This window comes from Acinonyx jubatus, chromosome C1 (genome assembly GCF_027475565.1).
Source record: "Acinonyx jubatus isolate Ajub_Pintada_27869175 chromosome C1, VMU_Ajub_asm_v1.0, whole genome shotgun sequence".
NCBI classification, from domain to species: domain Eukaryota; kingdom Metazoa; phylum Chordata; class Mammalia; order Carnivora; family Felidae; genus Acinonyx; species Acinonyx jubatus.
In genome coordinates this window covers 84,881,987-84,901,771 of record NC_069381.1, presented here as the reverse complement: position 1 = coordinate 84,901,771, position 19,785 = coordinate 84,881,987, and the positions used below count along the sequence as shown (strand labels likewise).

At 36.1% G+C, this 19,785-nt stretch overlaps 1 protein-coding gene and 1 pseudogene across 2 annotated transcripts in view; both read right to left on the bottom strand.

Annotated features, from left to right (window-relative positions):
• SLC30A7 (solute carrier family 30 member 7) overlaps positions 1 to 19,785 on the bottom strand; it is an 87,121-nt gene that overhangs the window by 37,079 nt on the left and 30,257 nt on the right. For both annotated transcript variants that reach the window (XM_053214535.1, XM_015073849.3), the window contains 2 exons: positions 17,151 to 17,201; positions 13,046 to 13,181 (listed from right to left, as the gene is read on the bottom strand). In XM_053214535.1, the coding sequence (XP_053070510.1) occupies positions 13,046 to 13,181; positions 17,151 to 17,201 (187 nt within the window). The remainder of the gene's footprint in view (positions 1 to 13,045; positions 13,182 to 17,150; positions 17,202 to 19,785) is intronic.
• On the bottom strand, positions 101 to 10,293 carry LOC113599229 (receptor of activated protein C kinase 1-like; annotated as a pseudogene).

Here is a 19,785-nt window from a genome sequence, read left to right as displayed (position 1 = left end):
GTCTATAAATTTAGATCTACAGTGAATCTCCTATAAGCAAAACAAAACTGGATCATGTTTTCATTTGTTTTTTTTAATACTCATTCGGCCAGTCTATGTCTTTTTTGTTTGTTTGTTTGTTTATTTTTGAGAGGGAGACAGAGCGTGAACAGGGGAGGGGCAGAGAGTGAGGGAGACAGAATCTGAAGCAGGCTCCAGGCTCTGAGCTGTCAGCACATAGCCCAATGCGGGGCTCGAATTCAGAAACCGTGAGATCATGACAAAAGCCAAAGTCAGCCACTTAACCGACTGAGCCCCCCAGGCGCCCCCAGTCCATGTCTTTTAATAGCTATGCTTAATCTGTTTACATTTAAAAGTAATTACTTTAAATGTAAGGACTTGTATGAAAGGACTTACAATTGCCATTTGTTCCTTGTTTTCTGTCTTTTAGCTTTTTGTCATTTTTTTTCTCTCTTCTTCGTGTTTCACTGATTTTTCTATAGTGACATGTTTTGATTCACTTCTCATTTCCCTCTCTGTATAAATATCCTATAGCTATTTTCTTCGTGGTTATCATGGCATGTGACAAGTTGTTGCTTTCAAGACTCACTTTACATGTGACATCTGACAGTATAGTTATGATGTGTCTCAGTGTATATCTCTTTAGATTTACCCTAGTTCTTTTGAGTTTCTTGAATTTGTATATCCATTTCTCTTCTTAATTTTGAGAAACTTTTGGCCATTGTTTCTTCAAATAGATTCCCTGTTCCTTTTTTTCTTTACTTTCTGAGACTCCCATAATTTGTATATTGTTTTTCTGGTCCATAAATCTCTCAAGCTCTCTTCATTTTTCATTTTTGGGCTCCCCTGCTTCAGTAAAATTTGAAAGTCCTATGTTCAAGTTCATTGATTCTATCTTCTGTCTGGTCAAATCTACTATTGAGTCCTGACAGTGAATTTTTCAATTTTGTACTGTTATTCTTTAGTTGCAGAATTTGTTTGGCTCTTCTTCATAGTTTCTATCTCTTTGTTCATACTCTCATTTTGTTCATGCATAATTTTCCTAATTTTGTTTACTTGTCTATCTGTGCTGTTTTTTTTTTAATTTAATTAGGTATCCTTAAGATGGTAATTTTGAATTCTTTACCTGTCAATTCACATCTCCTTTTTTTTAGATTTGGTTTCTGGAGATCTAATTTGTTCCTTTAAACATATTATAGTTGGCTGTTTCTCTGTAGGTCTTGTTTTTTGTTGTTGGGATTTGGGGATCTGAAGAATCGACCAACTCTTCAGACTTTGTAGTCTGGCTTCATACAAGGATGGCTTTCTCTATTCAGCGTGCTAGAGATTCTGGACACCTCAAAGGTCTTTTCCAGGTATGTGTCCTCTATGTGTTTTTGCAAGTAATCTGTCCTATTTGAAGATGTTTGCTGGCTTCTGCTCAGGAGCTCTCCCTTGTGTGTCTGTAACGTTGCCAATGGCTGGCTACACGAAATCAGTCCAGGGACTCCATCTAGTGTCTGTCTATGGTACTGCAGACTCTAATGCACTGTTGCTGTTCTCAGGGGTGCTCAAATTGTCACCCTGTTTCTGTCCATACATGCATACAAGCAAGAATGACACTCTCAGGCAGCACCCCCGACCGTGCAAAAGCCAGCTGGAAGTATGTTCAACTCCTTTTCCTCTCCAGGGAGAATACGGTAGTTGGAGTTTTCCTCGCAAAATGTGTGAAGGGTGGGGGTAGAGCGGGAATGTGCTAATGAGAGTGGAAAGTATCACCTATTTCCTACCAAGCCTCCAGGTAGTTGGCTTCCCACTAGCCTGGGGTGCAGGAACCCTTGAACCAGTTTCAGGATTTCTACAGATGTATTTTGTCAGTTTGTTGTGTTAAATTTCTGTCTCCAAGGAAGAAAGAGAATCTAGCACTTCCTATCCTGCCATCTTGCTGATGTCACTACCCTCCCCCAACTTATTTTAATCATGCTTGATACTGTCAATGTTCTTTCTGCAGAGATAATACCATTCTCATTTCTATCAGCAATGTTCTGCCTATTTTACCTATAGTCTTGACAAAAGATTATGCAAACTTTGACTATTTATCCACCTGATAGATAAGAGGTGGTGTCTCAAGGTAGTTTTAATTTGCATTTCTTTTTAATGAGTGAGGCCGAACTACTTTTATATGTTTAAAAGTCACTTGTATTTCTTTTCATGTAAATTAAATGAACTTACACTTTTGCCCATTTGTTTATCGGCTATTAGTCTTAATTTTTTTTAGGAGCTCTCTCTATGTTAGGGAGGTTAGCCTTTCAAGTTGTAAGTGGCAAATACTTATCAGTTTATTGCACCTTCGACTTCACTTTTGTTTTGTTTTTGTTTGTTTAAGTCAGAAAACCAGTGTTTTATTTCTAAAGCTCTGCCATGTGTCTCCAGAGGGTGCCAATGATCACCTGCCACCCTGTGACACCAGGCTGTCCACATAGCCGGCAAACAGAGTCTGGCCATCAGCAGACCAGCCCAGAGAGGCACACTGGGGTGGCTCTGCCTTGCTGCTGGAACTGATAACGTTCTGCTTCAGTTCATCTACAATGATCTTGTCTTCCAAGTCCCAGATCTTGATGTGGGAGCCCATGGCAGCACAGAGTCAGTATCAGCTAGGACTGAAGCATGGCGCATGAGGATGTCCCCAGCACCTCGCATATAAAGGGTGCCACATTGAGGTCCCACAGCATGACTTGGCCATCCTTGCCCCCAGTAGCAAAGAGGGATCCACCTGGAGTGACACAGTGTTCGGGGAGCCAGTGTGGCTGATAGGATTGGTCCTCAGCTTGCAGTTTGCCGGTCCCACACTTGACCAACTTGTCCCAGCCACAGGTGACAATGATGGGATTGCTGCTACTGCGTGAAAAGCACACACAAGACACCCACTCCAAATGGCTTTCATCCTGGACAGTATATTTGTATACACACCGTGTACTCCACAGCTTGATGGTTTTATCTCAGGAGCCAGAGACAATTTGCTGGTTGTCAGAGGGTAAGGCCACACTCAGCACATCCTTGGTATGGCCTACAAATATGTTGTGGTGGTACACGTTGTGAGATCCCAAAGACAAAGAACAAACTGAGAGAGCCACGTAAGGAGATGACCACATCACTAACAAAGTTGGAATGACCCTGAAGAGTATGCTGTGGAATGCCCTCATCCCTGGTCAGCTTCCACACGATAATGGTCTTATCTTGAGAGGCAGCCATAGTTAGTCTCATCCCTGGTCAGCTTCCACATGATGATGGTCTTATCTCGAGAGGCAGGTAGCATCATGTCCAGGAACTGGGGAGTGGTGGCGAACTGGGTCACTCAGCTATTGTGGCCTTTGAGGGTGCCGCAGTGTCATCTGGTCAGTCATGGCAGCAGTGTGTGCAGGTGTCGCTGCGTCAGCAAGAATGGAGTTGGACAGCTCAGAAAGACTAGCACCACAGCCACTCCTGCCACGGCCCTGCTGAAGAAAAGAGCTTGACTTCCTTTTGATGCTTTCTTTTCCATGCCGAAGTTCTTTTTCCTGTAACTTAATTCATCAATCTTTTTTCCCACTGATTCTAGTTTTGAGCCATAGTTATTCCCCTAATATTCTCACACTATAAAATAATTCAGACATACTTTCTCCTAGTATTAGCATGGTTTCATGTTTTGAGAGCTCTAATCAATTTGGAATTCATTCAAGTATATATAGCATGAACTACAGTTCCAAATTTATCTTTCTCCAAAGGACTGTCTAGTTATTAGAGAGCCCATCTTCCCCCCACTGATTTGAAAGGCCACCTTTATCCTTACTAAATTTATATTTGCACATAAATCTATTTCTGTATTTTTCTCATCTGCTCCATTAGTTTGCTTCTTCAGGCACCTCACTATTTTAATTATAAAGGCTTTACATTTTTTTTTTTTTTCCAGGGTTTTCTTGGCCATTCCTCCTGTTTATTTTTCCTTGTAAACTTCAAGATCAACTTTTACTACCACCCTCCAGAAAAAAATCTGTTGGTATTTTTATTAGAATAGTTTCCAGTACATAAATAAACATAAGAGTTGACCTGTTTATGATGGTGATTCTTCAAAAACAAGAGGCTCTCTGTTCAAGCCCATTTGAGTTTTTTAAAAGTAAACTTTTCCTCACACAAGTTTTACACATTTTATCTATAGACTGGATTTTGCTTATGTATAAAGGGTATTAATTTTGTACATCAATTTTATATCTGTGACCTTACTAAATTATATTTGTCACAGTTTTTCCATTATTTTCATGAGCTTTACAGAAATAAAATCATAGATTTTACATAAAAGAATAATCCCTTGTCTCAAATTTTTAAGTCTCAAATACTCTCTTATCTAAAGTTATTAGCTAGTGATCACTAATACATTACTATACGTCCTCTGCTCTTTCTCATATTTCTAAGACTGTCTGCCACCCTTTCTTAACTAAAATTCCAAATCTGAACTACCAAAAACACACAAAATAATTTGAGTGACTATTTCTGAATTCCCCCAAGGATAGTAACATAAGTAATACTTTTCTAGATATATAGGTGACAAGTTAATACTTACAAACAAATGAATGCCTTAGGGCATTCTTTCCCAGAATGCTGGTTGAAAAAGGCTGTTAGACTAATTAGTATTTATAAATGCTCTCACTATGGTTTTATATATGATTAAAAAATACAATTATTATATAATAATGTTCCCATTTGTTCAATTTTACAATACAGATACATACGCAAACAACAAGTTAAAATCTTAAGAAACTACTTACTTCCCCCTAGAAGTACAGTTCATAAATTATAACCGTTTGATAGCCCAGCCACAAAGGAAATTATTAGGCAACACCCAAAACCATTTTTGAAAAAAAAATCTTCATGATTTTTCATATATAGGAGTATTTGAAGATATGGTAGCTTCTTATATGTTAAAAAAATGCTACTTTTTACTTAATATAGTTCACAAATAATTGTCTATTTAACCACAGAATCCACAAGATTTATCAAAATCAGTATCTGCTCCAAATCCTGTATTCATTAATAATGATGATCTTCTATGATTTAGAATTTCAAGTTTATAATTTTGTTTTCATTAATGCATACTCTTTTTCATTTTATATCACTATTTATGGCCATAATTGTCATTTCTAAAGTCTGGAGTTTGCCTCTACAATTTGGGGGACTTTTTTCTTCAAATTGTAAGAAACAAATATATTACTTGAAAAACTTTTACACCTAACAAAAAGATAATTTGTTTTGTTTAAGTTTTTCTGTATATTTACATATGATCATGGTAAAAAGGTACAAAGCACTACAAGGTGGTAACTCTGAGCTGCAGAAAATGGATTAAAAAAAAAAAAAAATTCCAGCACAGCTTCAAAAATACCACACCAGAAACAAAGATTATTTCTGCATCCTGTTTATGTATATTTTCCCATCATGCATAAGTACCTCTTTTATTTAAGTGAATTAAAAATCAAGCTACAGATCTACGTAAAGGGCATCACTTTTACATAAATCACAGTATGATTCAAAGCCATAACTAAGTGGTCAGATTTCTGACGCTAAGTATGAATCCACTTTCCATTCCAACTGAACTACTGAGAAAAAGGGAGAAAAATGACTCTGAAATCTGTTATAAGAAATGTATTTCAGAAGATAAAAAATTACACTCTCACTATTATACTCAATCTCCTACTTTTCATTGGGAAACAAAATTCATCACAGCACAACTCAGTTTCACTGAGCAATTTATAGCACCTTTTGCCTGTGTTAGAAAATGCTGAGAGAAAAACTGTCTTTTTCTAAGAAATCACTGTCACTGTGAAAGTGAAAACGGAACACTGGGCAGCTTATAAGAGAGAGATGTCTATTTCCACAACATGTTCTCAATCAAGGAATATTTAGTCCCAGAAAACATATGAAGCCCTATTATTTCTTTTGCTCTTGATGAATTGCAAATATATATAAGAATGAAGGGTAAGGAAAATTACTTCTCTATACTCTATTTTGTTGAGTCTGTAAGAATTTTCATATAGTTCCAAAATCAGCTTTGGATAACTAAGCAAACTTTTAGCCAATTTGAAAAACATCTCAAGAGTGTTCTACTTACAACTATTTCATTACCATATGAACTTAAAAGTAAATTAAGTTTTGGTTTTTTTTTTTTTTAAGTTTATTTATTTATTTTGAGAGAGAGAGTAAGTGATATGGGGAGGGGCAGAGACAGCGGGAGAGAGAAACCCAAGCAGGCTCCACACCATCAGTACGGAGCCCAACACAGGGCTTGAACTCATGAACCATGAGATCATAACCTGAACAGAAATCAAGAGTCGGACGCTGAACTGAGCCATCCAGGTGCTCCAAGTTTGCTTTCTTAACATAAAAATAGACAACTGGAATGTCTTTATTTTGTTCTTTGGAGCGACTTTTTTTTTAATTGCCCTGCGTTTTAAAAAGTTAGCTTTTAAGGTAAAGTCAGAAATATTAGCTTGCCTTAGAGACATTAGGAAAGAAGCACAATTTTAAAATTGCACCACCACCCCCCCCCAAAATCAAGTAAAAAATAAAATCGTATCACTCCCCCACACACACATGTGTGTGTGTGTGTACTCTAATTAATTTTCCCCTGATACATGTAAAAAGAAATATACACCTTAGATATAGACTCTTCATAATAATGAATCATTCTACGTGTTGCCCTGTACCTTGTTTTATTTATTACCATTGAATTAAGGCCTTGCTACCTAATAAATCATTACATCTTTCATCTAGAACCTTTGAATGCTCTAATACTGTGACCAAGCTTAACAATCAGCATATAAAGTAGAAACTCAATGTAAAAAAAAGGTCTAAAAATGACTGTAAAGAAATGCTGTTAACAGTGGTAATGTGACCTCTAGATGTTGTGATCCTGACTGATTTTTCTTTACATCTTTATATTTTTCATCATTTTCCAAACTTTCTATAATGACTATGTATTATTGGAAAAAAATTTAAAAAAATATTTTAATGTTTATTTTGAAAGAAAGACAGATACACCATGAGCAGGGGAGGAGCAGAGAGACAGGGAGAGAGACAGAATCCCAAGCAGGCTCTTTGCTCAGCACAGAGCCCAACCCCATGACCCTGGGAATCATGACCTGAGTGGATATCAAGAGTCAGATGCTTAACCCACCAAGCCACCCAGGCGCCCCCAAATTTTCTTAACAATACAATTTTGTATACATAATACAAACAAAAAACACTGTTTTTAAAAAAAGGGCTCAGAATAAAAGAAAAATCCATAAGAAAACCTACAAAAATATTAACATGGTTCTCTCAGCTATTGGAACTATGAGTACTTTTTTTCCCTTATCCTTTTCTACACCAAATTTCTTGTCAATAGAATTGTTTCCGTTATTAAAAAAATACTTTTAAATTCACAATTTTCACTAAATTCTTCAGCCTCTTCTCTCAATAGCCACAGCATGTTCCTGTTCTACGTGAAAACTGGCTATCCTATGAGGGCACTGTTCTCCTACAGCGCTGTTTTGTCTCCCATACTCCGTGTAATACGGGAGTTTATGGTGAGGTAAACATCCTCCTTGTTTATCACTTCCACTTCTAGATCTTTGTTCCTCTTACTCCCCCACCCCCCCCAAAATATAGTTCCTTTAAGACCCAGGCCATCAGATTATTCACCTTCTCTCCATCTTGACTACCAGTGCTACGATCCTGGATAGGTCCCCTTGGTCACTAAAAAGTGTAGTCATGGGCTTATTCTCTTTCCACCTCTACCTTTTTCATTACTCTTAGTTTAAATACCCAGGTGGGCAAGCCATCCAGCGCACTTGGCCTCTATATGATGGGTTTATCCTGGATCCACCCCTACAGTCATACCCTACACCTGCACATCCCAAGTTCAAGCCTCTCACAACCCGAGCCTCCCCTGCTCACTGCACTCACCCTCCTACCAGAGCTCCAACCCACTAACAATTTCACTTTTTCGTCTCTTTTTCAGCATCTATTACCACCTTTAAATCTTCATTTCCCACCTCTGTAATACCTGCCATGCTTCTTTCTCACTCTGTCAGTACTCGTCTGACAAAACCCCAAACCAGACGAATCTGGCTGTCTATCCCACACTTTTGACCAAGTAGCTGAGCAAGACTAGAGAAAAACACACTATGCTGGTTGTTTTCACTTTAAATTAAGGACCCCAAACTTCAGAGTGGGCCCTTGGTGCTGCCAGGCAATCACAATGCTCCCCTTTACAGCAAAAAGCCTTAAAAGGGAGTTGACTACAGCGGCTACCTCCATTTCTTTCCTCCCCAGTCTCTCTTGAAGCTCCTCTGAACAGGCTTTCCTTCTCATTACCCTTCTGAGTGTCTTGTCTAAGTTACCAATCATCAGTCACAGCAGCACATAACAGGGCTGATCACTCCTTCCTGTTTGACACACTTTTTTTACAGGGCTCCTAAGACGACGTGCATTTGCATCTCTCCTCCCATCTCCCTGGCCACTCCACTTTCTACTCCTTTAGCTGGAGTTACCTCCTGTGCTCCACCTTCCAGGGTTCAGTCCTCAGACCTCCTCTTCTCTTTACCAGTTCTCATTCTCTGGGAAAACTCATCTGATCTCATGGTTTAAAGTACCATTCATAAGCAGCTGACACCCAAAGCTATATCTTCCATGCTCACCTCCTCCCCAAACTCTAGATACTCTACCGCTGTGCCCTGAACATTGCACTTTAGCGACACTGCCCTTCTCACTGCTCCTTACACATGTCAGGCAGGTTCCCACTGTACTGTGTTTACCTGAAGTTCCCTCTACCAAGATAATCTTCCTCTGATCAGAACCCTGACCCTCTCCTTCGCTTGTAAGGTCTCTGTTCAAATGTCACTTTATGCAGGACTTTCCAAGCCCTTCTAAAATAGCACCCCCTTCCCCTGTTTCATAGAACTCACCCCGGTAAGATATTACATTATCTATTTGTATGTTCATCTGTTTTATTGACTAGAACCCCTATTAGAACATAAGCTCCATAAGGTTGGGTATTTGCCTATGGTGTTTACCTTCCAAAACATTTACTGAATGATGTTAAGATATGTTAAAGTTTTCTGCTTTATCTCCAAGAGGTGAGATTATGAGAACATTTCAATAGATAGGTTGCACATTTCAGTAGTACTTGAGTTTTTCAATCAAATCACTTGTGTCATCAGAACAAAGGAAACAGATAAAAATGTTAAAGTTTAACAATGAGAAAGAATCAAATTATATGAATTTGAGACTATATATTTTAAACTAGTGAGAAAAAGTTTTATAAACATATCAGTAGAACTTAGACAAGAATGATATATAGACTTTATATTGAAAGCCAACTGTAGCTGATTGGTTGTGGCTGCTTGAAACACTATATTGAAAGGGACCCTGAAGCTAAAGTGGGTTCTGCAGAAAAGAAGGATGTTTTCCAGAAAAATGGAAGGGGCGGGAATTGTGATTCCTGCCAGATAAATGCCACTCCATGACTTTAAATCTTTATGTGTACTGTTTTCAATTCTTTGTATTTAGCTCAGATCTCCCAAGAATTCCTTATTTGTACATCCATTGCCTATCTGAGATCTCTTTACAATGGTCTAATGAGAGATCTCAACTCAGTCACAAGCCAAACAGAACTTTTGGTCTGTAGTGCTCTTCAAAAAAACCCAAACAAACATTACTCTTCCCTTAGTCCTTCCTCTTTCATAAGGATACCTTCATTCACTAGGTTGCTAATGTAGAAACTCTAAGAATTCTTGATTCCTCCCTCACTTAACCATGCCCTAAACATTCATATCCATAAGCAAATTCTATTAGCTCTAAGTCCAAAGCATTTTCTAATTTTATCTGTATCTCTCCAACTCCTAGATGAGTACCTCAGACCAAGCCACCATGGTCCCTCATTTTATTGACACTAATAGCTTTCTAGTTGGCCTGCCTTTTTGTACTCTTGCCCCCTAATAACCCATTACCTACACATCAGCCAAAGTAGTTTTTTAAAATACAAATCAAATAATAATGTCGCTTCCCTATGGTTTCCCACTGCAGTTAAAATAAAACCCAAACTCCTACCCTGGCTCATTTTCCTAGGCCTATCTCTCCCAACTTTATCTCAAACCTCTTACTTTCCTCTTACTCCCTATGCTTCAAGTCATATTGACTAACATTGTTTTCACTACAGGGCTTTTATACTAGCTGTTCCTTACAGAATGCTCTTCCTCTGACAGGCTTTCTTGTGACATTCAGATCTCAGTTTAAATGCTACCTCTTCAGAAGACTTCCTTTATCACTCAATCTAAAGTAGCAAGCCAATCACTATCATCCTATCTTAACTCTCTGCACACTACAAATAACTACTTGATGTTTGTGTAGTTTATTAATTTTTTGTTGTCTCTCTCTCTCCAACTATAATGTAAGATACTGTGAAACAGTATCTTATTACCACTCTGGTGACAGGGCCTATTTAATAAATATTTGTTGAAAAGGATTTGTGCAATTTTGCTTTGTTTTGGTTTTAGCATATATTTACTTCGTGGGACAGCACAAGTGGGGGTGGAGCAGAGAGAAGGGGACAGAGGCTCTGAAGTGGCCTCTGCACTGATAGGCTGACAGGAGTGAGCACAATGTGGGGGCTCGAACCCATGAACCATGAGATTATGCATGACCTGAGCCAAAGTCAGACGCCTAACTGACTGAGCCACCCAGGTGCCCCTGATTTGTGCAGTTGTGTGAAATATAACACAAAATATAATGCGTTATATTTCAGTAAAAAAAGTTGTGTGTATGTATTTTTATTCATATCTGTTGGCTAACGGAATGGTAATAGAACTAAGTAAGAATTCCCTATTTGGGAACAGAGAAAGTAATTCTCCAAGGTTGAAGAAACATGAATTTATTTTGATTCAAATCCAAAATAGACAAACTTTTAAAAACCTGGCAGAGTCTGGTACTGACTATACAACAATGACAAAACAATTTGCCCTCACAGAGCTTAAGAAAGAATAAACAGGCTATTTCAACTTGTTGAGTCAATGCAGTGAAAGGAACAGTCAAAGGTGGTACAGGTAGGCATATTTAACTCAGCCTGGGAGGTGGACAATCCCGAAATCCTTTCTGAAGGAAGTGCAGTTTAAAACTGAAATCTGATCTGAAGGATGAGCAGTTGTGATGGATATACTTGCGGGGGACAGGGAGACAGGCACTCAGCATAAGAGTATTTTGGAGAAAGGAAATATAGTCAAAGCACAGAATCCAGACAGCTCATAACATATTTTCAGGAAACTGAAAGTAATTTGCTGTGGCTGGAGAGCAGAATATAAATTGAGAAAGGGTTAGAGAAAGACTGAGAAGTAAACAGGCTATCAAGATGCCCCACTGAGGAGTTTGGACTTTATCCTGAGGGTAAGAAAGCACCACTGAAGAATTTAAAGCAAGATAATATTTCCATGCACCAGAATCTTCATTTAAGAAAGATCATTGTGGGAGCACCTAGGTGGCTCAGTCGGTTAAGCTTCTGACTCTTCATTTCAGCTCAGGTCATTATCTCACACTTCATGAGACTGAGCCCCAAGAGTTGGGCTCCATGCTGAGTATGGAATGTGCTTGGGATTCTCTCTCTCACTCTCCTCCTCTCTCTCTGCCCCTCTCCTACTCTCTCTCTCTCTCTCAAAATAAATGAATAAGAAAGAAAGAAAGAAAGATAGATCACTGTGGCCACAGGATGGAGAAAAGTATACAGGGAGACAGAGAAGCCAACCTCTTCGAAGTAATAATTGATAGGAGAATTAGGATAGTAATAATGTAGCCAAAAAGAAGCAATTATTAAGATCCTACTCTAGGAAGTATTAAAAGCCACTAAAACTTATAATACAAAACAAAATGAACATACAAATAGAGAAATACAGATATAAGTTACCAAATCTATCAGTAGTTAAGTTTCATAGAATTATGTGACATATCAGCTGAACTTTCAAGGAAGTATAGTTAAGATTTCCAAAGATGAAAAAACTTCTGAACTTTACAAAAGACTTTTACATAACAGAGTTGCTTCCTGGTACAAATAATTTGAAGAAATGTAAAAAATAAGCTGCATATTTAAAATCTATATCCTTTTTTTAAGGCAAGAACTTCAAAATTAATATTTATGACTAATTTACAATATTATAATTCCATCATAATTAGGTATATTCTATTCAACCGCAAGCTATAAAAATCATAGTCTGTCCTCTAGTGATCATTAGAAATCAAGTTTACCAGCAGTAAAATTATTACGGATAAATAAAACAAAAATAGTCAAATCAAGGTATATGTATATATAATTACTACATATATTAAACAATTCAAGACTGAAATAAAGGCACATATTATTCCATTATTCTGATAAAAATTAAACAAATAAAATGTATTTCAGAGTGAGATAAATCTGAGATATTACACAATCTAATTTAGCAAATATTTACTGAGAATTCACACACACACACACTTTTACATATACATTAGAAAAATGGTAGGCAATAAACAACTAAGAGATCCTTCCTAAAGAATTTTATAAGTCTAATTGGGAGACAGATATATGTATACCTCAATAAGCATTTTTATAAGACTTCGGCAATGATAAGATGACTTTATGAATTAAATAGCTGTAGAAGAGACTTTAACATCCTTTTGCATCTGATAACATAAGATATAGAATCAGATTCTAAGTATAGCTAAAACATTTTATATTTTCAATGTTCTACTCTACAGATAGAATATTGGATTTAAAAAAATTACTACTAAGTTGAATTACAAGCCAAAAAGATTAATTGCTAAATACCCAAAAGAAATGTCAAAACCTAGGCAAGACATAAATGGCAAACAGAAAAAAATAGGAAGATGAGAAGAGAAATAATCTACATCGGAGTTTGTTAACGGCCAAAGAGAAACCAATATAATAACAATTTGTCTTTTAGATCTGTAATTTAAGTAGCACACTAATCACCTCTCATTTTAATATCTGAAAGTAATGTATAACACTTACCTTACAACTATAAGCATGGCTATCAGGATTGAACAGATAGGATCTGCTATCATCAGACCAAAATTTTGCATCATGATGGCAGAGGCAATTACACCAATACTCCCAAGTGTATCCGCCAGAATGTGTAAAAATACACCTGGAAACAAAGCATAATTAAAATCAAAACAGTATCTTCTGATCAGTGAAAAATACAAATATTTCTTAAAACTATATTCTTCATTATATATATAAAAAACTAAATACCAATTAGAAAATCGGGATGAATGTAAATTCATTGTTTAGTAGTGAATAATAGGGAATTGAAATAATCTTCACTTTTTCAAATCACCAGGGGTTAAAATAGCTGATTCATAAATCATACTTGTTTTTCATGATTCTTAGTATTTTGGTACAACATAAATGAAGAAGAACAGAAACAAGTTGATTTTAAGCACATTCATCTCTGGTTAAGAGAGTCCATATATTAATTAACAATTTGTTAGAAAAAAATTGCATTAGGCTGAAAGAATTGTTCAAGTAGCATTGTTTACAACTAGGAATACATGTACACACAGAGCCCTCTGCTGGTAATTAAAATTATTACTACTTGAGACAAGCATTTCCTTTGGATCATAACTCTACAAATCCTGACATACTTACTTATTAATTATCCTGAGGGTTTTGTTACCTAAAACTACACATTAAGCTCAAACCTGATGTGGAAGAAAGTAGAGATCTGAATATTTTAAAGTAAATATATTTTTTAAACTTTCAATAAATAAAAACTAGATTGGTAGGATACTGATATTCTAACCGTTCAAGAACCTAGATATAATATTGTGACATTGTGATTTATAATAAGAAATACATATTTGGCCTTCATCCCTGTTTCTAGAAAAGCCCTGGAACTTCCCAAGTGACAGCAACAAAGGTGTCTCTTGTTAATGTTAACATACTTTTGGACCCCACCTGAGGATGGGGGCTGGCTGCCAAGAGAGCCAATCTGTCCTGTGATCAGAGGATTGGAACCTCCAGTCCCAAGCCACTGATCTCTGACCTCCAGGTATCAGAGAATTGCTTGCTGGTATGAGAGTATATTCTTCATTCTTCCATAGGAATTGTGCACAGAATCTTAGTTGGAGGTCAGATGTGGGATCAGAACCAGAACCCACTTCTAAATGTTAACATGTAATAATTGACATTTGATTATTAAACTATTAAAAAGTATCAAGAGGTAAATTTAAAATACATTATTTCTTTTTTTTTTTGTTTTAAATACATTATTTCTTAAAAAGACTAACAAAACAATAAGTTATTCAACATTTAGATCTTTAATAAGTAAAATTTACTGTACAGCAAAACACTGTTCTTGAAACAAGCTTAAACCATGTTACTAAAAATAGAACATTTTAAAATAGCATTTGCTCTATCTGAAAAGAAATACTTAATATGTAAAAAGCATATGTCTACATTAGAAATACTTATTCTATTTCTTTATTATTCACTGGACAATTGAAGGCAAATCATTTATTTTTTAGGTATATACCATAGATTTATTAAACTTGAAAACACTTTCTAATAATTTAAAAACAGACTATCACTGAGTCCAATCAAATCTTAATGTGCTATAGGAAAAAATGCTTCAATTCATTTACTACTGTATAATTTTATATCAAGTATTATACCAAATATAATTCATCCCTCAGTACTTAATATATACTTTTTCATTCATATATAGACCTTTATAACTACTCTTCAAAAAGCTAATGGTTCTATTTCCCATAACGAAAATATTATGCCAAAGCATACTCATAGAAAAAAAAAAATCTGTTGCTCTAGGGTGTTTCAAATAGCAAAGAATTTAATAAGTGTCGAGCCCACATTAGGTTAAAAAAAAAAATGGAGAAAAGTGTCCATCAAAGTAGATTGAAGGTACCTAAGCTTCAAAACTCTTACGTGACATGTGATATCAAGCCTTTATATTCTTTAATTAGTGTCTTAGTAGGATTAGATGTAAAAATGACTCTAAATACTAAAAGGAAAAAAAAAAGTATCATTTGTTCTTGATTTCTCTTCCACTAAAAAGTCCCTGACTACATCTTATGTTCTGACCTAAAAACTGGCTTTTTTTTTTTAATGTTTACTTATTTTTGAGACAGAGAGAAAGACAGAGTGTGAGTGGGGGAGAAAGAGGGAGACACAGAATCTGAAGCAGGATCCAGGCTCTGTGCTATCAGCAGAGCCCAATGCGGGCCTCGAACTCACGAGCTGTGAGATCATAACCTGAGCCGAAGTGGGACACCCAACTGACTGAGCCATCCAGGCGCCACAAAACTGACTTTATTAGGAAGTGTCATGAATTTCCTAAGCCCTTCTTACTTTGTAGTGACTGTTTCAAGAAGAATAATCACTAAAGAGAGAAATCTAAACTAGTATGTTTAACTTATATAAAAGTTGAAAGCCTTAGAAGACCTGGTAGGATACTGAAATGTTAACTGTCCAAGAATATAGAAAGCCAGAGTTCATACTGAAGAAACTGCAAATAACCAAAAAACTTGGTTATGTCAGTTTTCATGTGTGAGTAGCCACACGGAAACTTTTAATGCCAGTTATCTCTATCCTTCAGCTATCTACTGGGCTGCGGCAGCCATTGGAAATTGATGGATACTCAGAAAATATAAAGTAATTTTCCTAACAGCTCGTATAAAAGATAATTAGGAAGGCAAATCTAACCTCCCTTCCCTCAACTTGTGATGATTTCCAAAACTAAAAATAAACTCATATTATCAAGGCTAATTTATAGCATTGGATATAGATGCATTACATATGCATGATTACAAGCTATTTCAGCAAATGCTGTTCTAAACCAATTCTATATATTTTGCAAATGGAAAACTAGTGACTAGAAGACACATTTAAGCCTCCTGAAATAAACTCCTCAGTATGAAGGAGCATATTCACAGTGAAAAAATAAAAAGCAAGAGCTCTATCAAGAAATAGTGAAGAAAAATAGGTGCAGTAGAGATTGGATCACGAGCTATTGAGAAAGTCAGATTGAAGTCAAAAGTTACTAAAAGCAGGAAGGTGGGGAGCTGGGAATTTGGAAACTTTGACAATGAAGTCTAAATGGAAACTCAGAGCCAAAGATTGGCTCACATCTCAAAAACAAACTATCATAGTTCATAGACAAAATTGATTTTCTCTGCCTTGTAAAATTTTGTAAGGTATCATCATTTGATGCCTATGAATATGACAAAGGTCTCACTGTGCATTACATGCATATTTTAATATAACAGAGTTAAGTTTTTAGAGCAGTTTCACATTCATAGCAAAACTGAATGGAAGGTACAGATTTCCCATACACCCCTGTATTGGGCATAACATTCCAAATTGTCAAAATTCCCCAGCAGAGTAGTAAGTACATTTGTTACAAGTGATGAAACTACACTGACATGTCATTATCATTCAAAGTCCAACTACATTAGGGTTCATTCTTAGTGTTATACATTCTAAGGGTTTGGATGCATTACATTTTTTCCTCTAAATTTTTCCACAACGTAAATACATACTGAATACTGAATTTGGAAAAAATATTTAATCATCCTATGAAGGCAAATATATTACTATGGTGTTACTATAGCCATTGGCATGGGTATAATTTATAGTTAACTACTAAATATTAAAAAAAAATTTTTTTAATGTTATTTATTATTGAGAGACAGAGAGACACAGAGCGTGAGCAGGGGAGGAGTAGAGAGAGATAGAATCCAAAGCAGGCTCCAGGATCCGAGCTGTCAGCACAGAGCCCGACACAGGGCTCAAAGTCACAAACTGCGAGATCATGACCTGAGCCGAAGTTGGTCACCCAACCAACTGAGCCACCCAGGTGCCCCTACAGTACTAAATATTTTAATCTTCTTATTAAATCTAAGAAAATAGGCAAAAGTAACAGTTAAAAGAATATCTGCTAATATACCTAATAGTATATATTTTAAAAATCAGAAGAAAAGCTAATATTTTAGACACAAATATTACATTATACACTTTTCTTAAAGGAAATTTCCAGATAGATCAACACAATGAAATCCATTTCATAAAACAGAAATATACAAATTGCTTGTCATACCTTGTAAAATCTGTCTGCTGGGTCCTGTTGTTTCTTTTAAAGAGGGACCATCTGTAGAGAGTTAAGTTAAATTATTTTAAAATATATCTTCAATTCCTGATTCAACTTTTGCAATTCAGAGAACTTTTCATTCAAGTATATCATGAAGGATGCATGACTATACAGCCACATCAGACCTACAAAATTATTTTTTTAATTTAATGTAGTAACTGAATGGAGATAGACATGGGCATTTTAAAAATACACAGTATTTAGGTCATTATTATATTAAGCAATCTAGTAAAAGACAGTAAATTAAAAACACTGTGAAAGTCTTCTACTACTCGTAATATACCTTATACTACAGCTTGCTATCCTAATATTACAACTGGAAAACTCGGACAAAACAAATCTACTGCTTGAAGTTACAAGAGGTCGAAGTAATGAAGCCAGGACAGCATCCAGGATAACTGGACTGTGGCAAACAATAGTTTTCTAACAGCTTCTAAATGGATGTGGCAAGCTTTTCACAGAGAAGAGATAAAAATACTTTTTCATTAAGACTTTATGATGAAAAAAATTTAACAATACTGTAATTTCTATACTTACTCTGAAGATACTAAAGCAGAAAATATAGGTAAACAATCAGCAATATTGAGACCATGAGGAGGACTGATAAGCCTTCTGATCATGTCTAACAGAAAGCTTGTCTGGGGTCATGGTTCTTGGCCCATAGTACCTACAAGCTGACATATCCTTACTACAGCTTTGATAGAGACTGTAACAATGCTTCAGAAAAGGCATAAAAGCCTAAAGCTGCACAATGATTTCTGTCTGGATATGGCACTGCTATGATGGCAGAAAGATGCAGCCACCTTAAAAAATCATGCTGACAGTCAACAGTGTTGACTATTCCAAAACTCCAGCTCCCTAATCAAGGCAAGGGATTTGTCTATAGGTAGTAGGTCTAGATAAGGACAGTAATTTTTGACATAATTATTTGGAAGGTATATAATACTATACTAATATAATGGCTATGTAAAACAATTAACTCCCATCTATGTAAAATCTGACAGTACTTCTGGACATAAAATTTGTTATCTGTGGTAGAGACTGGGTAGTTGTTTATCACCTACTTCTTTGGTAAACAACTAAACTACATTTCCCAGGTTCCATTGAGTTATGTGATGTATGTGACTGAGTATTAAACAAAGAAATATGAGAGGTAAACCATTTCCAGGCTTGTAAGAATGTCCCCCGCCTCCAAAAAAGAATGTCCCACATGATCTTCTATGTAGTTTATCTCCAGGTAGATGCAGAGAATCCATGGGAGGATTCCAAAGGTCAAGAATCCCAGAAATGAAAGGAACCTGGATCTCTAGACTGAATGAGAAACAGTATCCATCCTCCTTTACCCCATCAACCCAAGAGCAAGATATAAACTTTTACTGCTTGAGTCACTGAGACATGAGTAGTTAAAGCAAGCAAGTTAAAAACCAGCTAGCTTTACTGACAGTAAGCATTCCAAAAAATATGAGGCTCACAGTATTTCCCAGTGAGACTACAATGTCTCTCACAGGCAAAATGGAATCATGGCCCTATTACCTTCATATCCTCAGACTGACTAATATACACTGAAGGCAGAAATAATAGTCAAGAGAAGATTTTGGAGTCAGATTTCCTTGTGTTTGAAGCCTAGCATTTCCTTTTACTAGTTACTATGATATCCATGTGCCAAGATGTCCTATAAATTCTTCTTTGCCACTTACGTTCTCCCCTTGGCAAAAAAAAAAAAAAAAAAAAAGCTACCTTTCACCTATTTAGAATCTTACTACAGTGCATTGCCAAAGGCATAAATAAAAAAAATTCTAGAGCAACAAACAAGTGGTGAATTGCAAATATTGGTGTTAATATCAGAAAAGTAATAACTGTAGATACTACCTAGCAAATCCTTTTGTAAGCAACGTGATTTCCAATTCTTTACTTTTTAATAAAATGTAGGGATTAGCTAATGAAACTGCCAATTTATAGATCATCAAAAATAATTTTTGATAATAGATCATTGCGTAATTTTTGGAATGTAATTATTTAAACAAAAATTTTAATGTTTGTTTATTCTTGAGAGATAGAGACAGTGCGAGCAGGAGAGGACAGAGAGAGAGGGAGACACAGAATCCGAAGCAGGCTCCAGGCTCTGAACTATCAGCACAGAGCCCGATGCGGGGCTCAAATCCACAAACATGAGATCACAACCTGAGCTGAAGTCAGACACTTAACCGACTGAGCCACCCAGGCAACCCTGGAATGTAATTCTGAAGTGTTCAAAGAATAGACTGAAACTGCTACAAACAGAATTTCTTCTATTTAAAGTTTTTAGTACTTACAGAACTATTACCCAAATGTGTTTTATGCTGATGTCATTTATCCATATACTAATTGAGAAACAAGGAGCTCAAATCATCTCACTAATATATGTATTTCAAGAAAAATATTGCTTTTTATGATTATGTATTATCAAAATTTTTAAAATACAATTATTTTGATTGACTTTTAGTAATAACCACAGTAACTCCATCCAAAATAAATGCTAAGTCTTATGTTTCTAGGACATAAAAAATTTTAATTTATACACATTTTACTGCCAAGAACTGTAATA